We start from the raw sequence: 22,802 nt of genomic DNA, 5'->3' as shown, positions 1-22,802 counted from the left end.
CACCCTCGCTTTCTCTCTATCCCTTGCTCTCTCCCTCTTTCTCTTACCTCTCTTCTCTCTCGCCCTATCACCCTCTCTTTCTCTCTTCCTTCCACTACTTCTTCCTTTCCCTCTCTCTCTTTCCCTTTTTCTCTCTCTTTGTCTCCCTCTTTCTTTTTTCTATATTTTCTCTTCTTCTCTCTGTCTTTCTCATTTTCCCTCTCTCCTTTATTTCTCCCTCTCTCTCTTCCTTTCTCTCTTTCACCCTCTCTCTATCTCTTGCTCTCTCCCTCTTTCTCTCACCTCTCTCCTCCCTCTTCCAGCCCTGTCACCCTCACTTTCTTTCTCTCTTTCCCTTCCTATACTTCTTCCTTTCCCTCTCTCTCTTTCCCTCTTTTTCTCTCTTTTTGTCTCCCTTACTCTCTCATTTTCTCTCTTTCCCTCTTCTTTTTCTCTCTTTCTGTCTATAGCACACTTTCTTGCTGACCCTTTCCCCCATCGTTTGTGATGATTAATGTGAGTTGCATAAGAAGAACTGTGTGTTGTATGTTGTAGGTTCACTATCTGCCACAAGACAGAGGTGATCAAGAACACACTGAATCCAGTATGGCAGCCCTTCACTATTCCCGTGCGTGCGCTCTGTAATGGCGACTACGACAGGTGAGCTGTTCTAGCTTAGCAGGAGCTGCTCAGCTAATGGCTGAATGAGTTTGAATGACTATAATTCAGAAGTTTAAAATCAATATTTTCAATAATATAATACCAGTTTGGTTGCAGGTACATTTATTGATTCATTCTAATGAGGCAACTTCATAATTAGGAAGGTGTAGAAGCTCTAAAAAACAAAACAAAAAAATAGAAACAATAATGCAGATGGTTTTAAAAAAGGGGGGTCTGTATGGCATTGAGAACAACTCTACAAACATGAAATAGGAAACTTGGGTGTGATCTTGGACTCTGAGCTCTGTTTTGTCCTGCATGTAAACGCAATCACTAAAGTAACTTTCTATCATTTGAGAAATGTTGCTAAAGTTCAGCCATTTCTATCTCAACGCAGAGAAACATATTCATGCATTTGTTACAAGCAGACTTGATTACTGTAATGATCTTCTTACTGGACTTCCTAACAATACATCCTTTACAACTCATACAAAATATGGCAGCACAGATCCTAACAAAAACTAAACAGAGAGATCGTATCACTCCTGTTTTAAAAGAACTGCACTGGCTACCTGTATCGTTCAGGATAGATTTTAAAGTTCTGCTTCAAGTATTTAAGGCTCTATATGACCTTAAAGCACCACTTACATCACAGAATGTCTGTCTGTTTAAGTTCCAACACATGATCATAGATCTGTAGATACTGACCTTCTGCAAATACCTTCTGTAAAATACAGAAAACGTGTAGAGACTCTTTCAGTTATATACTTCTAAACTGTGGAGCTCAATTCACCTTTTATTAAACAGTCAAGCTCAGTGCTCACTTTTAGGAAGCGTCTAAAAACGTATCTCTTTAACTTAGCATTTAATTAAAACTCTACTTCTCATGGTATTTATCTTTTATTTTGATCTTTGTCATTTTCTTATATGATTCTAAGTTAATACTTAAAATTTCTTGTATTACTGTTTATCACCTGTCTGTCAACTGGACACCAGCATGGAAAGAGCTGTATAAATAAAAATTATTATTATTATTAATATTATTATTATTATATTATTATTATTATAAATTGATATCCAGAATATCTCATATTTACAAAGTGTTGGGTAAATCTTGAGGTAAATAATGACAACTCTAGAATATTAGAAATGATATAATGTGATAAAGTGGTAGACAATATTATTTATCATTCTGGTTGTTACAAAATACTTGGAATATTGAATAAATAATCTAAAAATACTCATATATAGTAGTTATCTGCATTGCAGTTATTGTATATAAAATAACAAGCATTATTATCATTAGACAGGTGAAATTTTTGAACAGTAGTGTATATAAGCAGGACATAAACTCCAGCTTATTTCAAGGTTATGAATCTGCCTATAGCAGTTATTGAACTTCAGGATTCATAACCCATCACGGCCTCTGCTCAAGCCAGTCTCAACCCAACAGCGCTCTGCCCTCAGGCATTATCTCCAGCCAGAGCCAAGAGAAGCCAGCGTCTCTTTCTAAGCTTGCATATGTTTGGATTGCTCATTCAGCTGCAGGCAGAGAGAAGGATTGTGGGATTTGTTGTGCTCTCAGTGGTGGGCAGAATAATGCCAGCAGTCGGCCGATTATTTCATCAGGCCAGCGCTGGTGTTATTGCACTCAACACTGAGATTTAGAACTTGTGCACACCAGCTTGACTCACACATACAAGGACAGCATGTTGAAAAGCATCCACACATAGATACAGAACTGAAGCACAGCTGGCGTAGAACTCATCCTGAGATTTAGGACTTGGACACGCCCACATGACTGTTCAGCATATTCGCAAGCATACAGACACATATTCAAAAGGACATTCATATGTACATTCATACAAACCAGACATACAGAAAAACATTGTGTCTTTCTGACTGTGAAATACTCAGAAAAATATGCAAACAACCAAGCATACCAAACTTTCCCATCCTTGAGATGTTACGAGAGTGTTTGTCCCTTTTCAAATGCGAAGCTAAATTGTTCCCCATCTCTGCAGGACAACCTTGAAAAGCACTCTGCTGGAGTGCGCTCTCACTGTTGAATAAGAATAAGGTTTTGATGATAATGTCCAAATAATAACAAAAGATCGGGTGGCTTTTTGTTTGTGTGTGTGTGTGTGACTGCACTGCTGTAAGTGATTTCTCTGCTATTCTCTGCAATTATCTGTTTTGCCCATAACAAATTGGAGTGAATTTGAATAACAAGCACAAACCCCGTCCCCAGGACGTCCCTTTTTTCACCTGTGAGCAGGCTTTTAAAATGCTAAAATATTTGTGTTGCTTTTTTCCCTCAACATCCCAGATGTGATTGCAATCCTTCACTCCCTCTCTTTTGTACTTATTTGTCTTTCTTTCACTACTTCTCTCCTCTCTTACTGTCACTCTCCTCTCTTCACTTCCTGCAGGACTGTTAAGATAGATGTGTATGACTGGGATCGGGACGGAAGGTAAGCATAATCTTTTACTCTTTGCTATATATCATTGCTTTGTGCTTTTCTTCTCTCTGAACAGTTGGGGAATGTCAGAGTGAGTGGGATAGCGCTTGTGAGTGGTGACTTTGTGAGAGAGAAGGATGAGGGCAGGAGGAGAAGAGTTAGGGTCTGATAGAGGGGAAGCAGAAGGTGCATGCATGTGCTATCAAAGAAAGACAGAGGCCAACGAGAGGGAAATGACACGGGCCTTGTTGTTTTCCTCTTACCTTCACCTTGTTCAGTCATCTGACACACACAGACACATACACACACACACACACACACACACACAGGACAGGACATCCTACACATACCATATGTCCCATATGTATTAACCATACAGGACTGAGCAAAACCCTTCATTTATTTAATGTCCAGTTAAGATGGCAGTTAAGTAATTCATTCTCAGCCTCAGGAGAAAAAAAAAGCAGAAAACACCTCAAGTTCAGTCTTTGACGTTGGTTGCAATGTCAAATTTTTGGTCAGTCAATTTTTCTGAGAACACCAGCAGCTTCTTTATTTGATTAGCAAGTTATCTTGTCTGTTTCCTTTTCTCAGTCAGGGGTTTGTGACAGCTACACATCCTTTCAGAATTATAGTGTTGAGTTGTCTTCTCACAGTGGAAGGATGGACAGAAACACTTGTGGATATTTTCAGATCTGAAGGAGGGTGGAGCTTGATTTTCTCCTCTCTCTCATAGAAGAAACTTTAAGTGTTGGTTACATTTAATTTAATCATTTTTGAACTTTTATTTTGAAAACCCCTGTTTTTTCACTTATTTTCTTTTAACCTTTCTGTTCTTTATACAAGTGGATTATCTTATATCTAATCTCCTCAGACAGATCTCCAGAAAAATGAATAACTTGCACTTAAAAGCTGTTTTGACTGGAAATTATAAAATTGAACAGTGTTCTTTGATGGCACTTTTTCCTGATATTTTATAGTTTGCAAGGTGTGCATAGTAACAGTTCAGAGACCAAATGTAAACAAGGATTAACAAATTACTTGTTTAATAAAATTAAGTGTAAATTAAGTAACCTGTCCAGGGTGTTTTCTGCCTTCCACCCAATGACTGGTGGGATAGGCTCCACCCCCTCCCCCGGGCCAGAAGGATAAGCAGCTTAGAAAATGTGTGTGTGTATGTGTGTGTGTGTGTGTGTGAAAATGTAAAAAAAAGGAAATTATTTACAGTCAATTACGAGCCATAATTGCTAAAAAAAATCAATTTTCTGAAATCTGGTGTCTCTGGTTTTTCTACACAGATAGAATGTTTTTGTCCCAGAAATGTACAAACACACACAAACACACAAAAACACACACACGGATTTCATATACCCCCCCACCGCAAATATCACAGTAGATTTATTAACAGCAGCACAAATGGTGTCCAGGGTCATTACAGAGAGTGGATGGTGAGGTCATTTTTTATGATTCTGAGGAAATGTCACTCAAATAATGAAAGGCTGAGAGGGGATAGATGTTCTGGAGAAATCATACAGAGTGAATGTCTTTCAATATAATCCCTTTCTCTCTCTATCTCTCTCTCTCTCTTTTTCCTCCAGTCATGACTTTATCGGAGAGTTCACCACCAGTTACAGAGAGTTGTCCCGGGGTCAGAGCCAGTTTAATGTGTATGAGGTAAGGGCCACCACCACTGGCCACAGGCTACACACCATGATACCATCTCAGCTGCACTGAAGAATCCTCACTGAAATAATAATGGATTGAATTTGCTTGATTAAAATGAATCAAATATATTAACAGAATGTTGTTGTTTTTTTCTGCAGTAATTCATGTGGAGCTGATGTATACATTTGATAGTACATTCAATCCTTCAATTCATCACTTTTCTCGGTGCACGCTGGCTGGGCTAAATGGCTTTTGGACATTTTTTGTCTATGTGCAGTGTTTTTTAATATGTGTCTCTGCATATTTCCCTTGTTCAGGTTTTGAATCCGAAAAAGAAAGGAAAGAAGAAGAAATACGTGAACTCTGGCACAGTGAGTACCTGTTAGAATCCATTATGTTCTCAGTATGAGTGTGTGTGTGTAGAAGAGTGTGTGTGTCTGCGCCTCATGGAGAATGCTTTTTCTTTCTCTCTCTGAAGGTGACACTGCTGTCTTTTAAAGTTGAATCTGAATACACGTTCGTAGACTTCATCAGAGGAGGGTAAGCTGAAGAGTCACGCTTGTTGATTTTTGTGCTTCATTTAAATGCCTCAGGGTCTGGTTGACTCAGAAATCCATTAGGTGTTGCTGATTTGTTTGTGCAGGAAAAAAATAGATTACAGTTGCAATCCAGTTCTGTTAGCTGGCAGTCTGCTAAAACTGGTCCAAGCTGCATTTACCATTTAAGAGTTAAATGGTGTGAAAAGTGAAAGTTGCACTTCTGTACAAAGGTTTATTGATTTGGATGTGTGAAAAAGACAAATCCTCTTAGAATACTTTGTAAAATCTGTCATGTCTAACAGAAGGAGTGCTGTACATGTTAGGTTAGAGGTGTTTCCAAGACCTCTTAAAATTGTTCCCACTAACCATTCTACCCTCTGCTTTGGATATAACTCAAGTGTATACAGATCCTATAATAGCTCCCTGAAGAATCCAAACCCCATCACAAACCAGGGAGCTAGCCGTATGTCGGGAGAATTGAAGTTTAGTTCTTGCGTGCAGGTACCACACATCTAGCCAGCCCGTAAAACAATGGACTAACACAGTTTTATAGCTGGACTGATGCCAAGATTAGAAAGCTTATGCATGACAAGTGACAGATGTGACAGACATGACCACATAAGGAAAAACAAAAATAGCCAGCCTAAATACAATTTCAGCACATGCACACACAATACTGCATATAATAATGTATAACACAGCACTAAACACATTACACAATAATAAATTCCTTCACCCCTCATGTACTCTAGCATGATGAATCATCTTTTACAATAACTCTCCTAAATCTGATGGGAACAGATTTTTTAGATTACAAATTATTTTGTATTGGGTTATCATATCTAAACATCTAAAGCAAAATAGCTAAACAGCTACTCTAAGCTTGTACTGTAATAGTTGGAAACAATGAACTCAGTTGTATATTGCAGTTAGTTATACAGCAGTTCATTGTCTGCTATAATGTCATGATTGTGACAGGCCTGTCAGTAACCACTGTTTAACTAATAGCCTGTGAAAGTTATGTACAGCAGTTACGAAAGTGAGGAGCTGAAATTCGAGCCATTGGAGTTTAAGGAGGTGATGAGCTACCATCTCTGTGGACTGTACTGTTACTCCAACACTCTAAGCCACAGTGTTACATTTACACTAGCTCTTGTAAAGTTCAGGCATAATGAAGTAAACTCTCCTGTTTTGCAGTCAGTATTGTTTATCTGGGGTCACTGTGCCATGTCAGAGTATCAGGTTCTAGTCTGACTGGAGAAGTTAACTGACTACATTCATGCAGCTGTACTGTCATGTTAAAACCTCAGTCATCTGGCTGGAGACCATGACAGATGTGGGTTATAGTTACAGGGTTATAGTTCCCAGAGTAGAACCTGATTTCTTCTCTGAAACATCTTTAGCTTGTCTACTTGATCTGCTTCTCTTTGTCCAACATAAATAGTACAACATAAATCATTAAAAACTTAAAAAGTATATGTGAGTAATAACAATGAGCCTCATTTACCAATATCTTTTTTCTTTATTTTGTTTTTGAGAAAGGTTGTTCAAATCTTTGTGCTCTTGGGTGTGCGTAGATTCTGTTCTTATCTAATAACAAATCCCAAATTAGAAAACATTGGTGAATGTCTGAATGTTCGTGAAAACTGCGCAAGTGAGTTTTAAGAAGAAATTTCTTCTGAAGAAAGATTGGTGAATGAGGCCCAATATAAATGAATTATAATAATGCTTGATTTCAAGTATAACAGTTCGACCTTTGTAAAGCAAGTACATTTCTATATTACAGTAGAATGGTTAGAAATTTTATTTAAGAATTTGATTTATTTAGAACTTCTACTTTCACCCAAAATTTCAGCCTATGATAAAAGTAACTCCCAACAAACTGCATTTTAAATGCATTATTTTAAGTTGTAATTTATCCACATAATTTATTACAATACATTAATTCATATATCATAATTAATACAAACCACTTTATCTCTTATAAATGTAAAAACCGTAACAAGCTCACTTTTTAGCTGAAGCACAGGGAGCTCAATTTTTAGCTGAAGCATAGGAAGCTCACTTTTTAGCTGAAGCATATGGAGCTCACTTCTTACCTGAAGTATATTGAGCTCACTTTTTAGCTGAAGTATATGGAGCTCACTTTTTAGCTGAAGCATACAGAGCTCACTTTTTAGCTGAAGCATATGGAGCTCACTTCTTACCTGAAGTATATTGAGCTCACTTTTTAACTGCAGTATATGGAGCTCACTTTTTAGCTGAAGTATATGGAGCTCACTTTTTAACTGAAGCATACAGAGCTCACCTTTAGCTGAAGTATACGGAGCTCACTTTTTAGCTGAAGTATACAGAGCTCACTTTTTAGCTGAAGTATACGGAGCTCACTTTTTAGCTGAAGTATACGGAGCTCACTTTTTAGCTGAAGTATACGGAGCTCACTTTTTAGCTGAAGCATATGGAGCTCACTTTTTAGCTGAAGTATATGGAGCTCACTTTTTAACTGAAGCATACAGAGCTCACCTTTAGCTGAAGTATACAGAGCTCACTTTTTAGCTGAAGTATATGGAGCTCACTTTTTAGCTGAAGTATATGGAGCTCACTTTTTAGCTGAAGTATACAGAGCTCACTTTTTAGCTGAAGCATACGGAGCTCACTTTTTAACTGAAGCATATGGAGCTCACTTCTTACCTGAAGTATATGGAGCTCACTTTTTAGCTGAAGTATACAGAGCTCACTTTTTAGCTGTAGCATATGGAGCTCACTTTTTAGCTGAAGTATATGGAGCTCACTTTTTAGCTGAAGTATATGGAGCTCACTTTTTAGCTGAAGCATACAGAGCTCACCTTTAGCTGAAGTATACGGAGCTCACTTTTTAGCTGAAGTATACGGAGCTCACCTTTAGCTGAAGTATACGGAGCTCACTTTTTAGCTGAAGTATATGGAGCTCACTTTTTAGCTGAAGTATATGGAGCTCACTTTTTAGCTGAAGCATACAGAGCTCACTTTTTAGCTGAAGCATACAGAGCTCACTTTTTAGCTGAAGCATACAGAGCTCACTTTTTAACTGAAGCATCCAGAGCTCACTTTTTACCTGAAGTATATTGAGCTCACTTTTTAACTGCAGTATATGGAGCTCACTTTTTAGCTGAAGTATATGGAGCTCACTTTTTAGCTGAAGTATACGGAGCTCTCTTTTTAGCTGAAGCATACGGAGCTCACTTTTTAGCTGAAGCATATGGAGCTCACTTCTTACCTGAAGTATATTGAGCTCACTTTTTAACTGCAGTATATGGAGCTCACTTTTTAGCTGAAGTATATGGAGCTCACTTTTTAACTGAAGCATACAGAGCTCACCTTTAGCTGAAGTATACGGAGCTCACTTTTTAGCTGAAGTATACAGAGCTCACTTTTTAGCTGAAGTATACGGAGCTCACTTTTTAGCTGAAGTATACGGAGCTCACTTTTTAGCTGAAGTATACGGAGCTCACTTTTTAGCTGAAGCATATGGAGCTCACTTTTTAGCTGAAGTATATGGAGCTCACTTTTTAACTGAAGCATACAGAGCTCACCTTTAGCTGAAGTATACAGAGCTCACTTTTTAGCTGAAGTATATGGAGCTCACTTTTTAACTGAAGTATATGGAGCTCACTTTTTAGCTGAAGTATACAGAGCTCACTTTTTAGCTGAAGCATACGGAGCTCACTTTTTAACTGAAGCATATGGAGCTCACTTCTTACCTGAAGTATATGGAGCTCACTTTTTAGCTGAAGTATACAGAGCTCACTTTTTAGCTGTAGCATTTGGAGCTCACTTTTTAGCTGAAGTATATGGAGCTCACTTTTTAGCTGAAGTATATGGAGCTCACTTTTTAGCTGAAGCATACAGAGCTCACCTTTAGCTGAAGTATACGGAGCTCACTTTTTAGCTGAAGTATACGGAGCTCACCTTTAGCTGAAGTATACGGAGCTCACTTTTTAGCTGAAGTATACGGAGCTCACTTTTTAGCTGAAGCACATGGAGCTCACTTTTTAGCTGAAGCATGTAAAGTAGCATCATTACTGACAAAACAAAGTCTTATATCTCCATAAGAGCAACTTTATATCATGTGTATATTACACATATTATATTGATATACAAGTGTAACAGTGGAAAATGTGTTTACTTGGGTTTTTTTTTGGTGTTTTTTTTAGCATTTTTGTAATAGTAAGACAGTAAAAATATTGCCTAATGCTCTGTTAAGACTTTTTTTAGCTGCCAAATACATGGCTTCCTGTTTTCCCTTTACAGGTGAAGTGATGGGTTCTTCAACTCCTAATAGAGATGGAGTGGTTTGCGCTTTGTATAGACGTGGGCTAAGTAGCCTCTCTAAGGCGCACTGCAGTGATGACCCAGTGTTTTTTCAGCCACTCTGTTACTGTATTCCGCTTGCTCATGCTGCTAATACAGTGCTGTTCTCAGAACTGGAGATTAGATTAGGGGTCATCAGTATGCTGGTACTCATGGCACACCTTTAATATACATGTTAAAACATCAGCATATTTTTGGTAAATTAGTTTTATCTAATGTCTCTTAGGGAGAGAGATATGCAAATATCACACTACAATTGTTTTAAAGCCTAGATTTAAAGCTTGTAAAAATGTGTTGTGATTGTGTGTTTTAGTAATAATGTATGCTGTCTTTGGACTTTCAGGACACAGCTCAACTTCACTGTGGCCATAGACTTCACTGCATCAAATGGTAAGTGTCAGCTATTAATAAGCATTTATTTTTAACAGGATGTTAAAGGAATACTACAGCATTTTCAGCCTAATCTCTGTCTACCTCAGATGGTAATTTCAACATTTCTCTGTATTCAGAAAAGATCTGAAAAGCTGTTGATTTTATTCTCTTGTAATAAAAGCCAATGAGCTGTTGCTGAATTCTGCTCATACATGTTTGAAACATGTGACTAATGAATTCAAAACTACAAACATTTTACTCTACCAATACAGATGTTAGTATGAGATAGACATGAGAGAATATCTTAGCAAATCTGTTCTTATATATTTTTATGAAAATTTGAACACTGGACCAATAAAGTAAAAAAGCAGTTCAGGTTACTTTGACTTTTTGTAAGGTTTTGTGGTCTCCACGCATGATCAGGCAGGAGTCAGGGGTGAAAACACCACTCAAATGACTACATTGGTAACATATTACTGCAAATTCTCCCCTGGGAACATTTTTAAATACTAGCAAGAAAACAAGATGAACAATGATAACACGAATACAGTAAATGCTCTCTCCCCAGTCCCTCACTCCCACCCATCCACCCTCAGCTGGCATGCCAGCACAGCAAAGTTTACGTAGAAATAAAAGATAAACACCATAAATCAATTATAACTTAGTATATGCATAGCACTGCTGTCGAAACAAAACCTTGTATCTCCAAAATGACAACTTTACAGAAGAATAAAAAAAACATACTGTACTTTTAATGTAAGTCAATGTAACCAGACATTTTTCCAAATAATTTTGGACCATTTCTTCCAGTCTTTTCTTCATGAAATTTACACACAATATGAAGAACAACAGGCATTTTCAGATTTCAAAATGTCAAAAACCGAAAAATGGCAAAAATGGGCATATGTCGTTTAGCTCCAACAGCAACAATATATATATATATATATATACACATGAGATTACCCTGATTAACCTATTGTCCTATCCTAGCATGCATTACAGTAATGAGTAATGATAAAATTGTTTAACTCACACCTCTCCTGCCGCTTCCGTTTGTGACAAAAAATTAAAATTTAATAAAAAGCCTTCAAAACAATAAATAGAAAGGGAAAATTTGTGAACAAACTTAAGTTGGCTTGACAAAGCTACCTAATAATGCCTCCAAATTAAAGCAGTTGCAGAACACTGTTGATTGTTTTTGAGAACGTAATTGGGTTTATACAGTAATTCCAGGAAGTTGCTATAGTGTTGCTACAAGGTTGGTATGGTATTCTGATTTATTGTTAGGGTGTTGCTTGATGGTTCTGTTGTGTTTGCTTAGGTGTTGCCTGACTGTTGCTATGGTATCCCAGATGGTTGTTTAGGCGTTGTTAGGCTGTTGTTGTAGTGTCCTAGGTGGCTGCTACAGTGTTACTTGACCATTGATATGGTATCTCAAGTGATTGCCAAGCTATCCCACGTGGTCACAAAGGTATTGCCAGGCCATTGCTGTGGTATTCAGGGTGGTTGCTAAGGTGTTGCTAGATTGTTTCCATGTTATCCTAGGTGGTTGTCAAGGTGTTGCTAGGCCAGTGCTATAGTGTCCCAGGTGGTTGCTATGGTGTTTCTAGGCTAGGGAAATGTTGAAATTGTAGTCCATGATAATTGTAAGGTAAATTGTTACTATTAATTAAGGTATTAGAAAGTATTATTAATAATAACAATTTCTAATAAGTGGGGCACCAGTCCAACAGGACAGAATAGTCTCTGAACAAGGTATACTTGCATTACAAAAGAGTCCATTAATATCTATAGAAACAGTAATAATTTTCATTATCTGAAGAAAATTTAATTCCCAAAAATTGGTGTTTATTTTTAGGTGTTACACAAGATATGCACACATGGGTAAAACATTTACAAAATTTAATAAAGCAATTTGTAAAAAAGGTAACAAAAGATATATGTGTATAGGAAAAGACAACAGCATACAAAGTAAAATAAACACACTGAACAAGATAATGTGAGAAATCTAAGAGATGTGTTTAAACTCAAATAAGCAGTACTGTTAGGTTGTCTGAATGAAAACCAAAAGTAGAATTAATTAACTCCTCATGTAAGATGACAAACAACAACTAGAGTTTATAGCAAATTAGATTCTAGAGGGTTTACAGTGTCTCTAGACTTGCAACCATGCCAATATTGGAATGGAAGCAGAGAGAAGCTTATATTAACACTCAAACGTGTGTCCTTGGGTTCAGTGACTTAGCCTCCGGCCAGTGGCTTCCATCAAATAGGGTCCGCCTTCAGGAGTCACAAAGGACAGACAGAGGTACCAGTCCAGGGGTTTGCATGCATTGTCTCATCTACTGAGGAGTAAGAAATGATCTGAGCTCAAAATGGGATCAGTCGAAAAGTCGAAAGGTGAAAGTTTCGACTCCGGAGTTGGTGACTGCAAATCAGGAAGACCTCCAATTCGCAACTTCAAAGAAAACTTTGTGCTATGATTTCATAGGGTTTAGGTGTGGGAAGCAACCACTCCATGTCACATTCATTCTTTAATGCCAGTTGGCCCTCCTTCCACATGGGAAGAGTCTGGGGTCCTCCTCTAGTCTTCACCAAGCCTACAGGCTTTCTTTGTGATACTAGATGTAAACTTAGGTCCATATCATGCAACTGGTGTGTCCCACAACTGTGAAGATCATTCCGATGTCTCATGGCATGTTTTGTATATTACATGCACATCTGAGAGAAAACAATTACACATTCCTATGACATTTCACAGTCACATGATATGATGAACATCCTGTGAAATTGTCACTTCGGTGTTGCTAATGGAAGATTCTCTTCTTGTGAAAATGGTACAGTTATCCTTTTTCCCCATTAAAAACTGTGTGTTCATTGCGCTGCTGGGTCAGAGAGCGATGTCACACACTCTGTCTCCAAATGTTACCTTTTCCGTTTTAAGGCTTTTGGTCTGTCAATCTTCCTGAGGATTTGGATAAGACAGACTCCCTTTTATGACGCTTTTTAGAGGAAGTCTGGCCTTGCCCACAGGAAGGCTTTCATAACCTCATAATCCCTCAGGGCCATAAACCTTGAAAAGAAGTTGGATAAGTCTGGGTACCATCAGGTACCAGATACGGCATGTTGAGGTCAGACCTTTATAGAGGTATGATGGAGAGGTTGCAGGGGATCTAAGGCTGGAATCCAGATATGATCAGAAAGGTGCCCTGTGGTCCCTACATAATGAATGTTAACATATAAATACAGCAGATAGAGATTAGGTTGAAAACTGCTGGAGTATTCCTTTAAAGCTTTAGCAAGTAAGCATTTAGTAAGCATTAATACAGCAACAAATATCAAAATCTGAAGGTTGAAATGGCTGAGGCCTGATCTGCAGTGAAGCTGAAGACCATTTATGTATCCAGTGAATGCTGACTAGCCTTGCTGCATGCTTAGCTAACCGTCCTAGTTAGAAAAATGAACACAGCAGTGATGATTATTAGCAATGTGTGTTACAGTGGTGAGAAGAGTTTGAGAGGTTTGCTCAATAAACCTTTATGAACTTAGACCATGAAATCACACAAGTGTGATTTAATGAATGTCTGTACTGAGCTAAAAAGGTCTTCTTTCAGCCTTCATTCATCCAATGTTAATTAATGATCTTGCTTGACGCTGCAAACACTAAACGTTCATTTGTTCAAGGCCTGGATAGTACATGAGGAATTCTGTCTCAGTCACATGCATGATACATTACTTACAGTCATGTACATGCTGAGCTTGTCTCGCTCCCAGGGGCTGTGTACTGTATCACTCTCTTCATTTGAAACAGCGAGGATGACTCATTCATGAAGCATTAAAGATTCGGCTGAATAGAACTCCAGATTTCTCACAAAACACGCTCTTCTTTCAGCACTCAACCTTCTGCCTACAGTCATTCACAAATGCAGCTTGCAATGCAGCCCAGATCGCAACTGATTACCTAATAGTTTTGCACTGTGCTGCAGACCACCAGTGAGAATTTCATCGGTTCGTTGGTTTGAATTCAGGCTGATTTAAATAAAGCCTTACTTTTTATGCAGTGACAAGTGTGTGCTGACCCATGGCGATGGGCTGTATTGCTCTGTGGGTGACGTGCACATGCTGTGTGGGGTCGTTCTTTTCCTTGGGGGAAACTCACTCAAGGATTTATGAAGTGTAACTAATATTCTGTAGAAAAGTGAATAGCTACATGTGTTTAAGACATGTTATAATTGTTATTATTGTTGAAATTTGTATTTAAAGTAACTGATTGTCTAAGCTTATCAAATTATAGATAAAACTTAAACTCAAACTCAACTTATCAAATTATAGATAAAAAGTCTACTGTGTACTGTAGTTTTACTGTTTTCTAATTAGTGCTGGGACCACTTATTGGTTTATCAATAATTATAGATAACAGCTGTGATCCAGTCGGGTCTGATCTGTTATCCGAAACTCCAGTCCTGGTTCATTCACATACACAGTAGGGAGTTGCTCTGTGCCATAATAGTGTGAGTGAATATCACGCCAAAGTGTTTTTTATTAAACACTTGGGAGGAAGTCAAAGAGGAATAAGAAATGGATCCATTAAGTAGTAACAGCAACAGATTTAGAATTTTTCTTTAAGCCATTCCAATTAAAGACACTGGCTATGTTTACATGCAAAGATTTTTGACAATCCTATTGAATATGTTCTGATTACGGATTAAGACTGAGGTGTTTATATGCTCACTCATGGAAATTCATGGAAAATCTCTGTTTACAAGCACACTACATGTAATTCCAAGCCACTTATCCTTCTGGGTCACGAGGGGAGCTGGAGCCTATCCCAGCAGTCACTACAAGTAATCCTACCCGAAATTACGCACATGCGTAGAGTACCACTTAGTGTAGATGTTACCATAAAAAGCATTATGTGAGTCCAGTCAGAATCAGAGTTTTCAGCTGGCGCACTTGTGTTTTTAATTACTTTAAAATTATGGCCGACTCAGGAAAACATACTTCACATGTTCTTACTAAAGAAGGGCGAGAGGTCCCACCGCCAATTTCGAAGGTTTAAAACATAAACTTCGTCACCTCTGCAGACCAGTTTCTGCTTCTGCCATGTTGAATGTTATAAACTTTTGCTGGGACGCGAACGCACATGTGCAGAGCGTACTTAAACTTTCCGACTGGGAATGTAATCGGATACAGGCATTTACATGGCTATCATTTGTCTATTTTTCGGATTATTTACAGGATTACCCACCTTGTTCAATTGGATAGAAATTGTATTCGGAATGGCCTCAGTCGGACTAGTCTATTCCGACTGAGGTGTGTACATGGACGTATTCTATTCCGGTTGAGCTATTAGTCGGATTATCAGGCTCCATGTAAACGTGGATACTGTTTAATGGCCCATTCTGCTAAAAAGTTCAATACTGACTTGCACAGGAGCTGAAGCTCTGCAGAAGTGCTGTATTTGTGGGTTTGTGAGTTAGAGGCACTGCTTCAGTTCATCACTTCAAAAAACGTTAAAATGAGTGAACAAACTGTGAGTTCAAATGTTAATCTCTTTTTGCAAACCCCCTAGTGGCCATTTCTCCAGCGGAATGGAAATCGATTGAAATATTATTAATTAATATATTCAAATAAAATAATTTTTTATTTGACTTTGTTATCAGATAAACTAGGACACTCTTTGCGTGAAATGAGGGGACTTTATATTGAGTTGTTAGTGAGCAATGGAAGGGGAGGGATGGAACCCCCTGCTGTGAAAATAATTCACACCTCTCCACAAAGCTCAACCAGTTTGATCAGGATCATAGGATGTAGTCCGCCAACGCTTCAGGACATCTACAACAGCATGAAGCATGCTGGCAAAATTACAGCTGACCCCTCTCATCCTGGACATCACCTCTTCCAGCCATTTCCCTCTGGAAGAAGATTCAGGGCTATCAAAACCAGCACACCCAAACATGCTAACAACTTGTTTTCCCAGAGCTGTAGCTCATTAAACACAGTGGACACCTCACATTTTAAACTTAATCTAAACCAACAAACCTCCTTACTGTATTACAGGAACTCCTCGGTAACGTAATGCTTATTTGCAGCTGTATAGATGTTGAATTTTTACAGATGTTCGTATCATTTTGTAATGTTCTGTATATAATAGTTTTTATAGTATATTTCTTCTCAGATCTGTGTATGTATAGATATTCTTATCTGCATATGTATGCATTCATACATCTCTTTGGCTCTTCTCCATGGCTCTTTATTATTCTTTATTCTATATTCTTATTCTATTTACTGGTTTTTTAATTGTATTTTTCCCTTAGTTAAATACTTGTTAACGATGCTTGTCTTGTCTGTTCAGTATGTTACATGTGTGCACTCATTGAGACAAATTCCTTGGCAAAAAAGTGATTCTTATTCAGACTCTGGGATTTCAAGGGGTTAAGGCTTTGTTGCCCCTCTGACACAAACTGTCCTAGATATACTGAATATGTAACTAATATACCTGTGGTTCTAAATAATGAAAATAACATAATGCATCAGTAATTTTGTCCTGATTTATTGATATTTCGTAATAATTTATTGTCCCAGCCATATTTCTGATATGTGCAGCATAAACTGTGTCAAATATACTCCCAAAAGGCATCTGGGTATTTCCATTTAGATTTTTTTGCCACCTGTTTCCAGTGTGCTCAAACAGAATGGCTGCTGTGCAGACAATAAAAATGAGCATGTATTTGGATAGGGACTCAGTCTTAATCCCAAAGCTGCTCATTAGGCCATACTAAAATAAGGTGTGTTCCCAATCCCTCTCTGATCTTAGGGAACCCAGCCCAGCCAACCTCGCTGCACTACATGAGCCCATATCAGATGAACACCTACGCCATGGCACTGAAGGCAGTGGGGGAGATCATCCAGGACTACGACAGTGACAAGCTCTTCCCCGCATATGGCTTTGGAGCCAAACTGCCACCGGATGGCAAAATCTCTCATGCGTTTCCTCTGGTGAGATCATTATAATAAATCTCAAACAGCACTGCAATACAGCTAGGTTCTTTCCTCTTCCATTCTTCTTACTGGGCTGTCTCACATCAGTCATTTCATCATTGCTGTAACCACTAATACAGTTATCATTTAAAATTCACATTTTGCGTAATAGTTGTGATTGTGAAGTTCTCCAAAATGGTTTTGCTGGTATTATAGACTTTAAAATATGATTTGAGGCTATAGGTTTGGGGGTTATTATGAGGGTAAGGTTAGAGTTTCATATGAGTGTCTTGTCTTCTTGTCTTGTATTTCAGCATACAATGAATAAACTAATAATTCACTTAGTGTACTTGATGCAAATGTGCACATCATGTCCACATTAATAAAATATCTTAGGCTGGCTTTACACTGTGAAACTTTCATGTTGGGTGTTTCAAAAGGAGACTCTCCCTCCCACACACACCCACACCCACACACACACACACACCCACACACACACACACACACACACACACACACACACACACATTCTCCCCTGACTCATAGTTGGTAGTTTTTCATTTAATTTTGTCAATTGTCTGAAACTGCTGTTAACATGATTTATGTAGCTAGATTCATTTTTCTCCTCTCTTGATACCCACTAGTTTTACACAGAGCTCAGATTTATTTGGGAACCAAAGGTTGCAAATTGTTACAGAAGAGGAGACGGAGATTCGCTCCTCACTAAACTTGTTGTGCTTCTAGGACAGGATGAGAAAGGCATCTAGTAGGCTATAACCATAATAGATGCATAAACATAATTTTTAAGGCTTGACATGCAAACAACAGATAAAAACACAATATATAGTAAAGAACCCTAGATAGATAGGTAAAAGACGGATAAACAGATATAGAAAAAAAACAGCAGTGACATCTGGAAAAAATGTACAAAGATGCTAAAAATGCTGCAGATATGTAAAGTACATTTCGTGGAAGACTTTAAAGCAAGAATGTTATGGTGTATCTAAATATACCAGCTGCTAATTTGGTTTACTAGTGGAGTACAAGTGGCAGGTGGTGAAACGTCCATGCAACTTCAGTTGCTTGAGACTTACATGAAACTAAACTTGAGTTGCATAATGTAAAGTGTCCTACAATTTGTTTGAAAACAGCCAATTAAAATGCAGATAATGCGTTACACGATCACATCGTACAACAAACCTTAAAACGACTGATTTAAATGTAACAATGGACAAGGAAATAAAACAGGAGACAGGTTGTTAGTTTGAAAAGGAGACCCCTCAACAGACTGGTTGTTAGTTTGAAAAGGAGACCAGACCAGTTGGTAGTTTGAAAAGGAGGCCCCCCTAACAGTCTGGTAGGTAGTTTCAAAAGGAGACCCCTCTGACAGACTGGTTGTTAGTTTGAAAAGGAGACCCCTCGACAGACTGGTTGGTAGTGGTATTTTGTCAGTTCCCTGGTCCAGGACAACAAACTTGAGTTTTCCAAAACATTTTTGTAAACAGCTGGTTTAAATAGGCAGCTGATGCTAATAGTGGGGAAACAAAAAAAAAAAAACTAAAATATATATAAATATAAAGAATTATAGATAGAGAGTTAAATGACAAATAGCAATAGAGGTGGTGATATACTTGGCTAACTAGTGGAATAAGTGAATGTGTTGCGTGCAACTTTTTATATAGTTTGCGCAACCATCAAGTTATATTAAAATTAGATTGCATACAGTTTGCAACATGCAACTAATTGCATGGATGTTTCAATGTGTGAAGTCAGCCTAACTGACTGTGTTGCATGCAACTTTTTGTGTATAGTTAATATTTTGATCACAGTGATTTAAACATAAACCAGAGTATTGATAAGATTATTTGTCCTTGATTTATTACATATTACTGAGAACAAATCAGGATCTAGTATAAACACTCGCTTGACTTCAGCGTCCGCTCCAAGGCAACAGAGCACAACAAATCCAGCGTCATCACTCTGAGATTGTTAGAAGGGCCTTATGAAAAATGAAAGACCTGAATAAGCTCTGGTTATGAAATATGAAGCACACAATGGTAACTCAAGAGTCTGCTTAAGCCCAGAGGCAAGAGAGGCTGGCCAGAGTGACTGAGAGAGAGAGAAGAGGCGGAGGAGAGGAGAGGAGAGGAGAGGAGAGATAGAGGTGGAGAGAACGGTAGAGGAACATACTGACTCACAAAGCTATGCAGTCCTCCTCATAACACTAAAAAAAATGGCTTTTTTCTTTAATGAAGAGAGAGAATAAAAGAGGAATTGATGAAAAACAGTTGGGGATTCTTTGATGTTTTAGAGGACGTACTGGGCTTTTTAGCGAGCCGCTGCGTGAGTGAATTAGACAACAAATAAGCCGTTGAAATAATGAAGACAGAAAAGATTTATCCTTGAGCTTTTGCTGCACTTTGTCCATAGGGATGGGTGCTGAGAGAGAGAGAGAGACAGAGTGAGAGAGAGAGAGAGAGGGAGAAAAGTGAGGAGGGAGTAAATGACAGAAAAAAATAGGGAGATATTGAGAAGAAGAGGCAGCAGAATTGACATGGAGAGAGATTGAATGGCACAGTGAGAGTGAGAGGTGTCAGGTGTACTCTGTGAGTGCGGAATTTTGGCCTGCAGAGCAGAGAGTCCTTCATACTTCATAACTTCACTCGTCACGAGTCTAGCTTTCAGCTAGTACCTGGCAAGCTTACAGTCTCAGTCAGTGAGACGTGCAGCTGTTGTGGGTTGTCAGTTAAATTGCACCAAACTTTAGTTTATGCTCAGTTTTGTTACATTATTTTGGGGCGGGGGCGGAGGGGGTAGAGAGACTGTGGATGTTTGTGTCATGGGTTCAGTCTCGGTTTCAGAATCTTTAAACCCCTACTATGTAGTAAAACTGACACTGCAGGGTCCCAGAATGCATTGGGAAATGCAAATAGTTTTTTGGTGGAATTCTCTTTTGATTTTTCGATATATGGTTGGAAACAGCACTGTGAGGACATCTCAGAATAGGTTTGGGTACTTTTCAGATACTTTCAGATAAGATCGTTTTCAGATAAACTGAAACCGACAAGATTTGTTTACAACCCCAATTCCAAAAAAGTTGGGATGCTGTGTAAAATGTAAATAAGTGTAAATAAAAACAGAATGCAATGATTTGCAAATCTCATAGACTTATATTTTATTTACAATAAAACATAGAACACATATCAGATGTTGAAAGGGAGATATTTTCCCATTTCATGAAAAATTTCAACTCATTTCGAACTTGATGGATCTCAAAAACGTTGGGACAGGGCCGTGTCACCCATTGTGTAGCATCCCTTCTTCTTTTAACAACAGTCTGTAAACGTCTGGGAAGTGAGGAGACCAATTGCTGGAGTTTTGGGAGAGGAATGTTGTCTCATTCTTGTCTGATGTAGGATTCTAGCTGCTCAATAGTCCTGGGTCTTCTTTGCCAGATGTTTCATTTCATAATGCCCCAAATGTTTTCTATTGGTGAAAGATCTGGACTGAAGGCAGGCCAGTTCAGCACCCGGACTCTTCTTCTGCGAAGCCATGCTGTTGTGATGGATGCAGTATGTGGTTTAACACTGTCTTGCTGAAATATGCAAGACCTTCCCTGAAAGAGACGTTGTTTGGATGGGAGCACGTGTTCTTTTAAAATCTCTATATACTGTTCAGCATTGATAGTGCCTTTCCAGATGTATAAGCTGCCCACGCTATAGGCACTAATACAACCCCATACCATCTGAGATGCAGGCTTTTGAACTGTGCGCTGATAACAAGCTGGATGGTCCCACTCCTCTTGAGTCCGCAGGACAGCGTCTGTGGTTCCAAAAATAATTTAAAATTTTGAATCTTCTGACCACAGAACAGTTTTCCATTTTACCTTAGTCCATTTTAAATGAGCTTGGGCCCAGAGAAGACGGTGGCGTTTTTGGATTGTGTTGACATATGGCTTCTTCTTTGCATTATACAGCTTTAACTTGCATTTATGGATTGCATGTGTTCACAGACAATGATTTCTGGAAGTGCTCCTGAGCCCATGCAGTGATTTCCAGTACAGAATCATGCCTGTTTTTAATGCAGTGCCGCCTGAGGGCCCAAAGATCACTGGCATCCAAGATTGACCGTCAGCCTTGTCCGTTGCATAAAGGGATTCTCCAGATTCTCTGAATCTTTTGATATTATGCACTGTAGATGGTGGGATATCCAAAGTCTCTGCAATTTTACATTGAGGAACATTTTTCTGAAGTTGTTCCGCAATTTTTAGACGCAGTTTTTCGCAGATTGGTGAACCTCTGCCCATCTTTGCTTCTGAGAGACTCTCTAAAATGCTCTTTTATACCCAGTCATGTGAGTTAGTTGCAAATTGCTCCTCCAGTTGTTTTTTATTAGTACCACTGACTTTTCCAGCTTTTTGTTGCCCCTGTCCCAACTTTTTTGAGATACGTTGCTGCCATCAAGTTCCAAATGAGTTCATGTTTTTCATGAAATGAATGTCTCCCTTTCAACATCTGATATGTGTTCTGTATTCTATTATGAATAAAATATGGGTCTATGAGATTTGCAAATAATTGCATTCTGTTTTTATTTACATTTATTTACATTTTACACAGCGTCCCAACTTTTTTGGAATTGGAGTTGTATTTAAATAAAGCTGCATAATTACAATGCACAGGACAGACAAATCATTGGTATAGGTATATTATAATAAAACATAAGTTATAATATAGTAAGACAGAAACCATACCTGGAGATGTCTAGAACTTTGTAGAACTGTAAGGGGCCACTTGCAGTTGTCAAGAACTATTTGTAGCTGTTAACTTTTCCTCTTGTTGGAATATGAGAGTAGCTGTAATCACCTTCCCCTTAATTAGAACTCACCTTAGCGTGACAGCACTGAAACAGCGTCATGCTAAAGCAACTTCAATTACAACAGTGACATATTAGCTAACGATGCCTCACTGCCTTTGTTCTTGTGTTTGGATTCTTTTAACACTCCCTCCCCCCGCACTCTTTTTCTTGCTCTATTTCCTTCACTCTTTTTTAAGAGTCATATCAGGACAGTACCAGTGCATTTGATACAAGATGATGTTGACCTTCAGGATTCACTGCACATTGTCTTGTTTACTGTGTACATTCTCCACAGGCCAAGTGTTCTGAGCTCATTTCAGTGCGGAAAAGTTCAAAAATTGCTTTCTGAAAAAGATTAGGATGGAATTCCATTTGAATCAAAAGCAAATTTAATTTGACTAAAGAAATTTGCATGTGTCAGACAGTTTTGGAAAAGGTCACCCTTGCTTTCAACGTTGCACGGAAATCCCCAAAATCAGAGAGAAATGAAAGGCTGGTCACGCTCCTGTAAAAAGCGATTCACTCTCAGCCCCATTCAATCTCCCTCTCTCCTGCTCTCTGCTCACCAGGGTCGGAGGGTCATTCGCTCCAATCTGCCATAGCGGATCTGCCAATCTAATGCACAGCCACGCATGAGCACCGTGGAGGCCGCCGGAGGCCACTCCAGCCTCTTCTCCACACTGAGAAGATCAAGCTAACGGCCTATATAGAGATCTTAGATCTTTGGCTCGAATTCAGTCAGTCCATGAAGGCTGTATTTAATGATGGAGAAAGTAAATTTATATTGTTCTCTCTGTGTCCTCAGGGGTTGAGTAGGGAAGCTTACTGGGATCAGAGCCTTGGTCAAGTGTGTCTTCTCCTAGCTAACAAATCAGAGCTATACTGGGACTTGTGTACAGAAATTACTCTTCTATGTCATTTAGTAGTAGATGGTAATTTT

The 22,802-nt window shown here is 38.6% G+C and overlaps 1 protein-coding gene across 1 annotated transcript in view; it reads left to right on the top strand.

Annotated features, from left to right (window-relative positions):
* Positions 1–22,802, top strand: part of LOC118808397 (copine-9) — a 141,769-nt gene that overhangs the window by 102,843 nt on the left and 16,124 nt on the right. The window contains exons 10-16 of the mRNA XM_036571036.1: positions 535–639; positions 3,072–3,113; positions 4,700–4,775; positions 5,084–5,137; positions 5,245–5,306; positions 9,999–10,045; positions 16,845–17,026. Coding sequence (XP_036426929.1) covers positions 535–639; positions 3,072–3,113; positions 4,700–4,775; positions 5,084–5,137; positions 5,245–5,306; positions 9,999–10,045; positions 16,845–17,026 — 568 coding nt within the window. The remainder of the gene's footprint in view (positions 1–534; positions 640–3,071; positions 3,114–4,699; positions 4,776–5,083; positions 5,138–5,244; positions 5,307–9,998; positions 10,046–16,844; positions 17,027–22,802) is intronic.

Source organism: Colossoma macropomum, unplaced genomic scaffold (genome assembly GCF_904425465.1).
Source record: "Colossoma macropomum unplaced genomic scaffold, Colossoma_macropomum, whole genome shotgun sequence".
NCBI lineage: Eukaryota > Metazoa > Chordata > Actinopteri > Characiformes > Serrasalmidae > Colossoma > Colossoma macropomum.
Note: the sequence above shows the minus strand (reverse complement) of the source record. Positions and strands in the feature narration are given on the sequence as shown.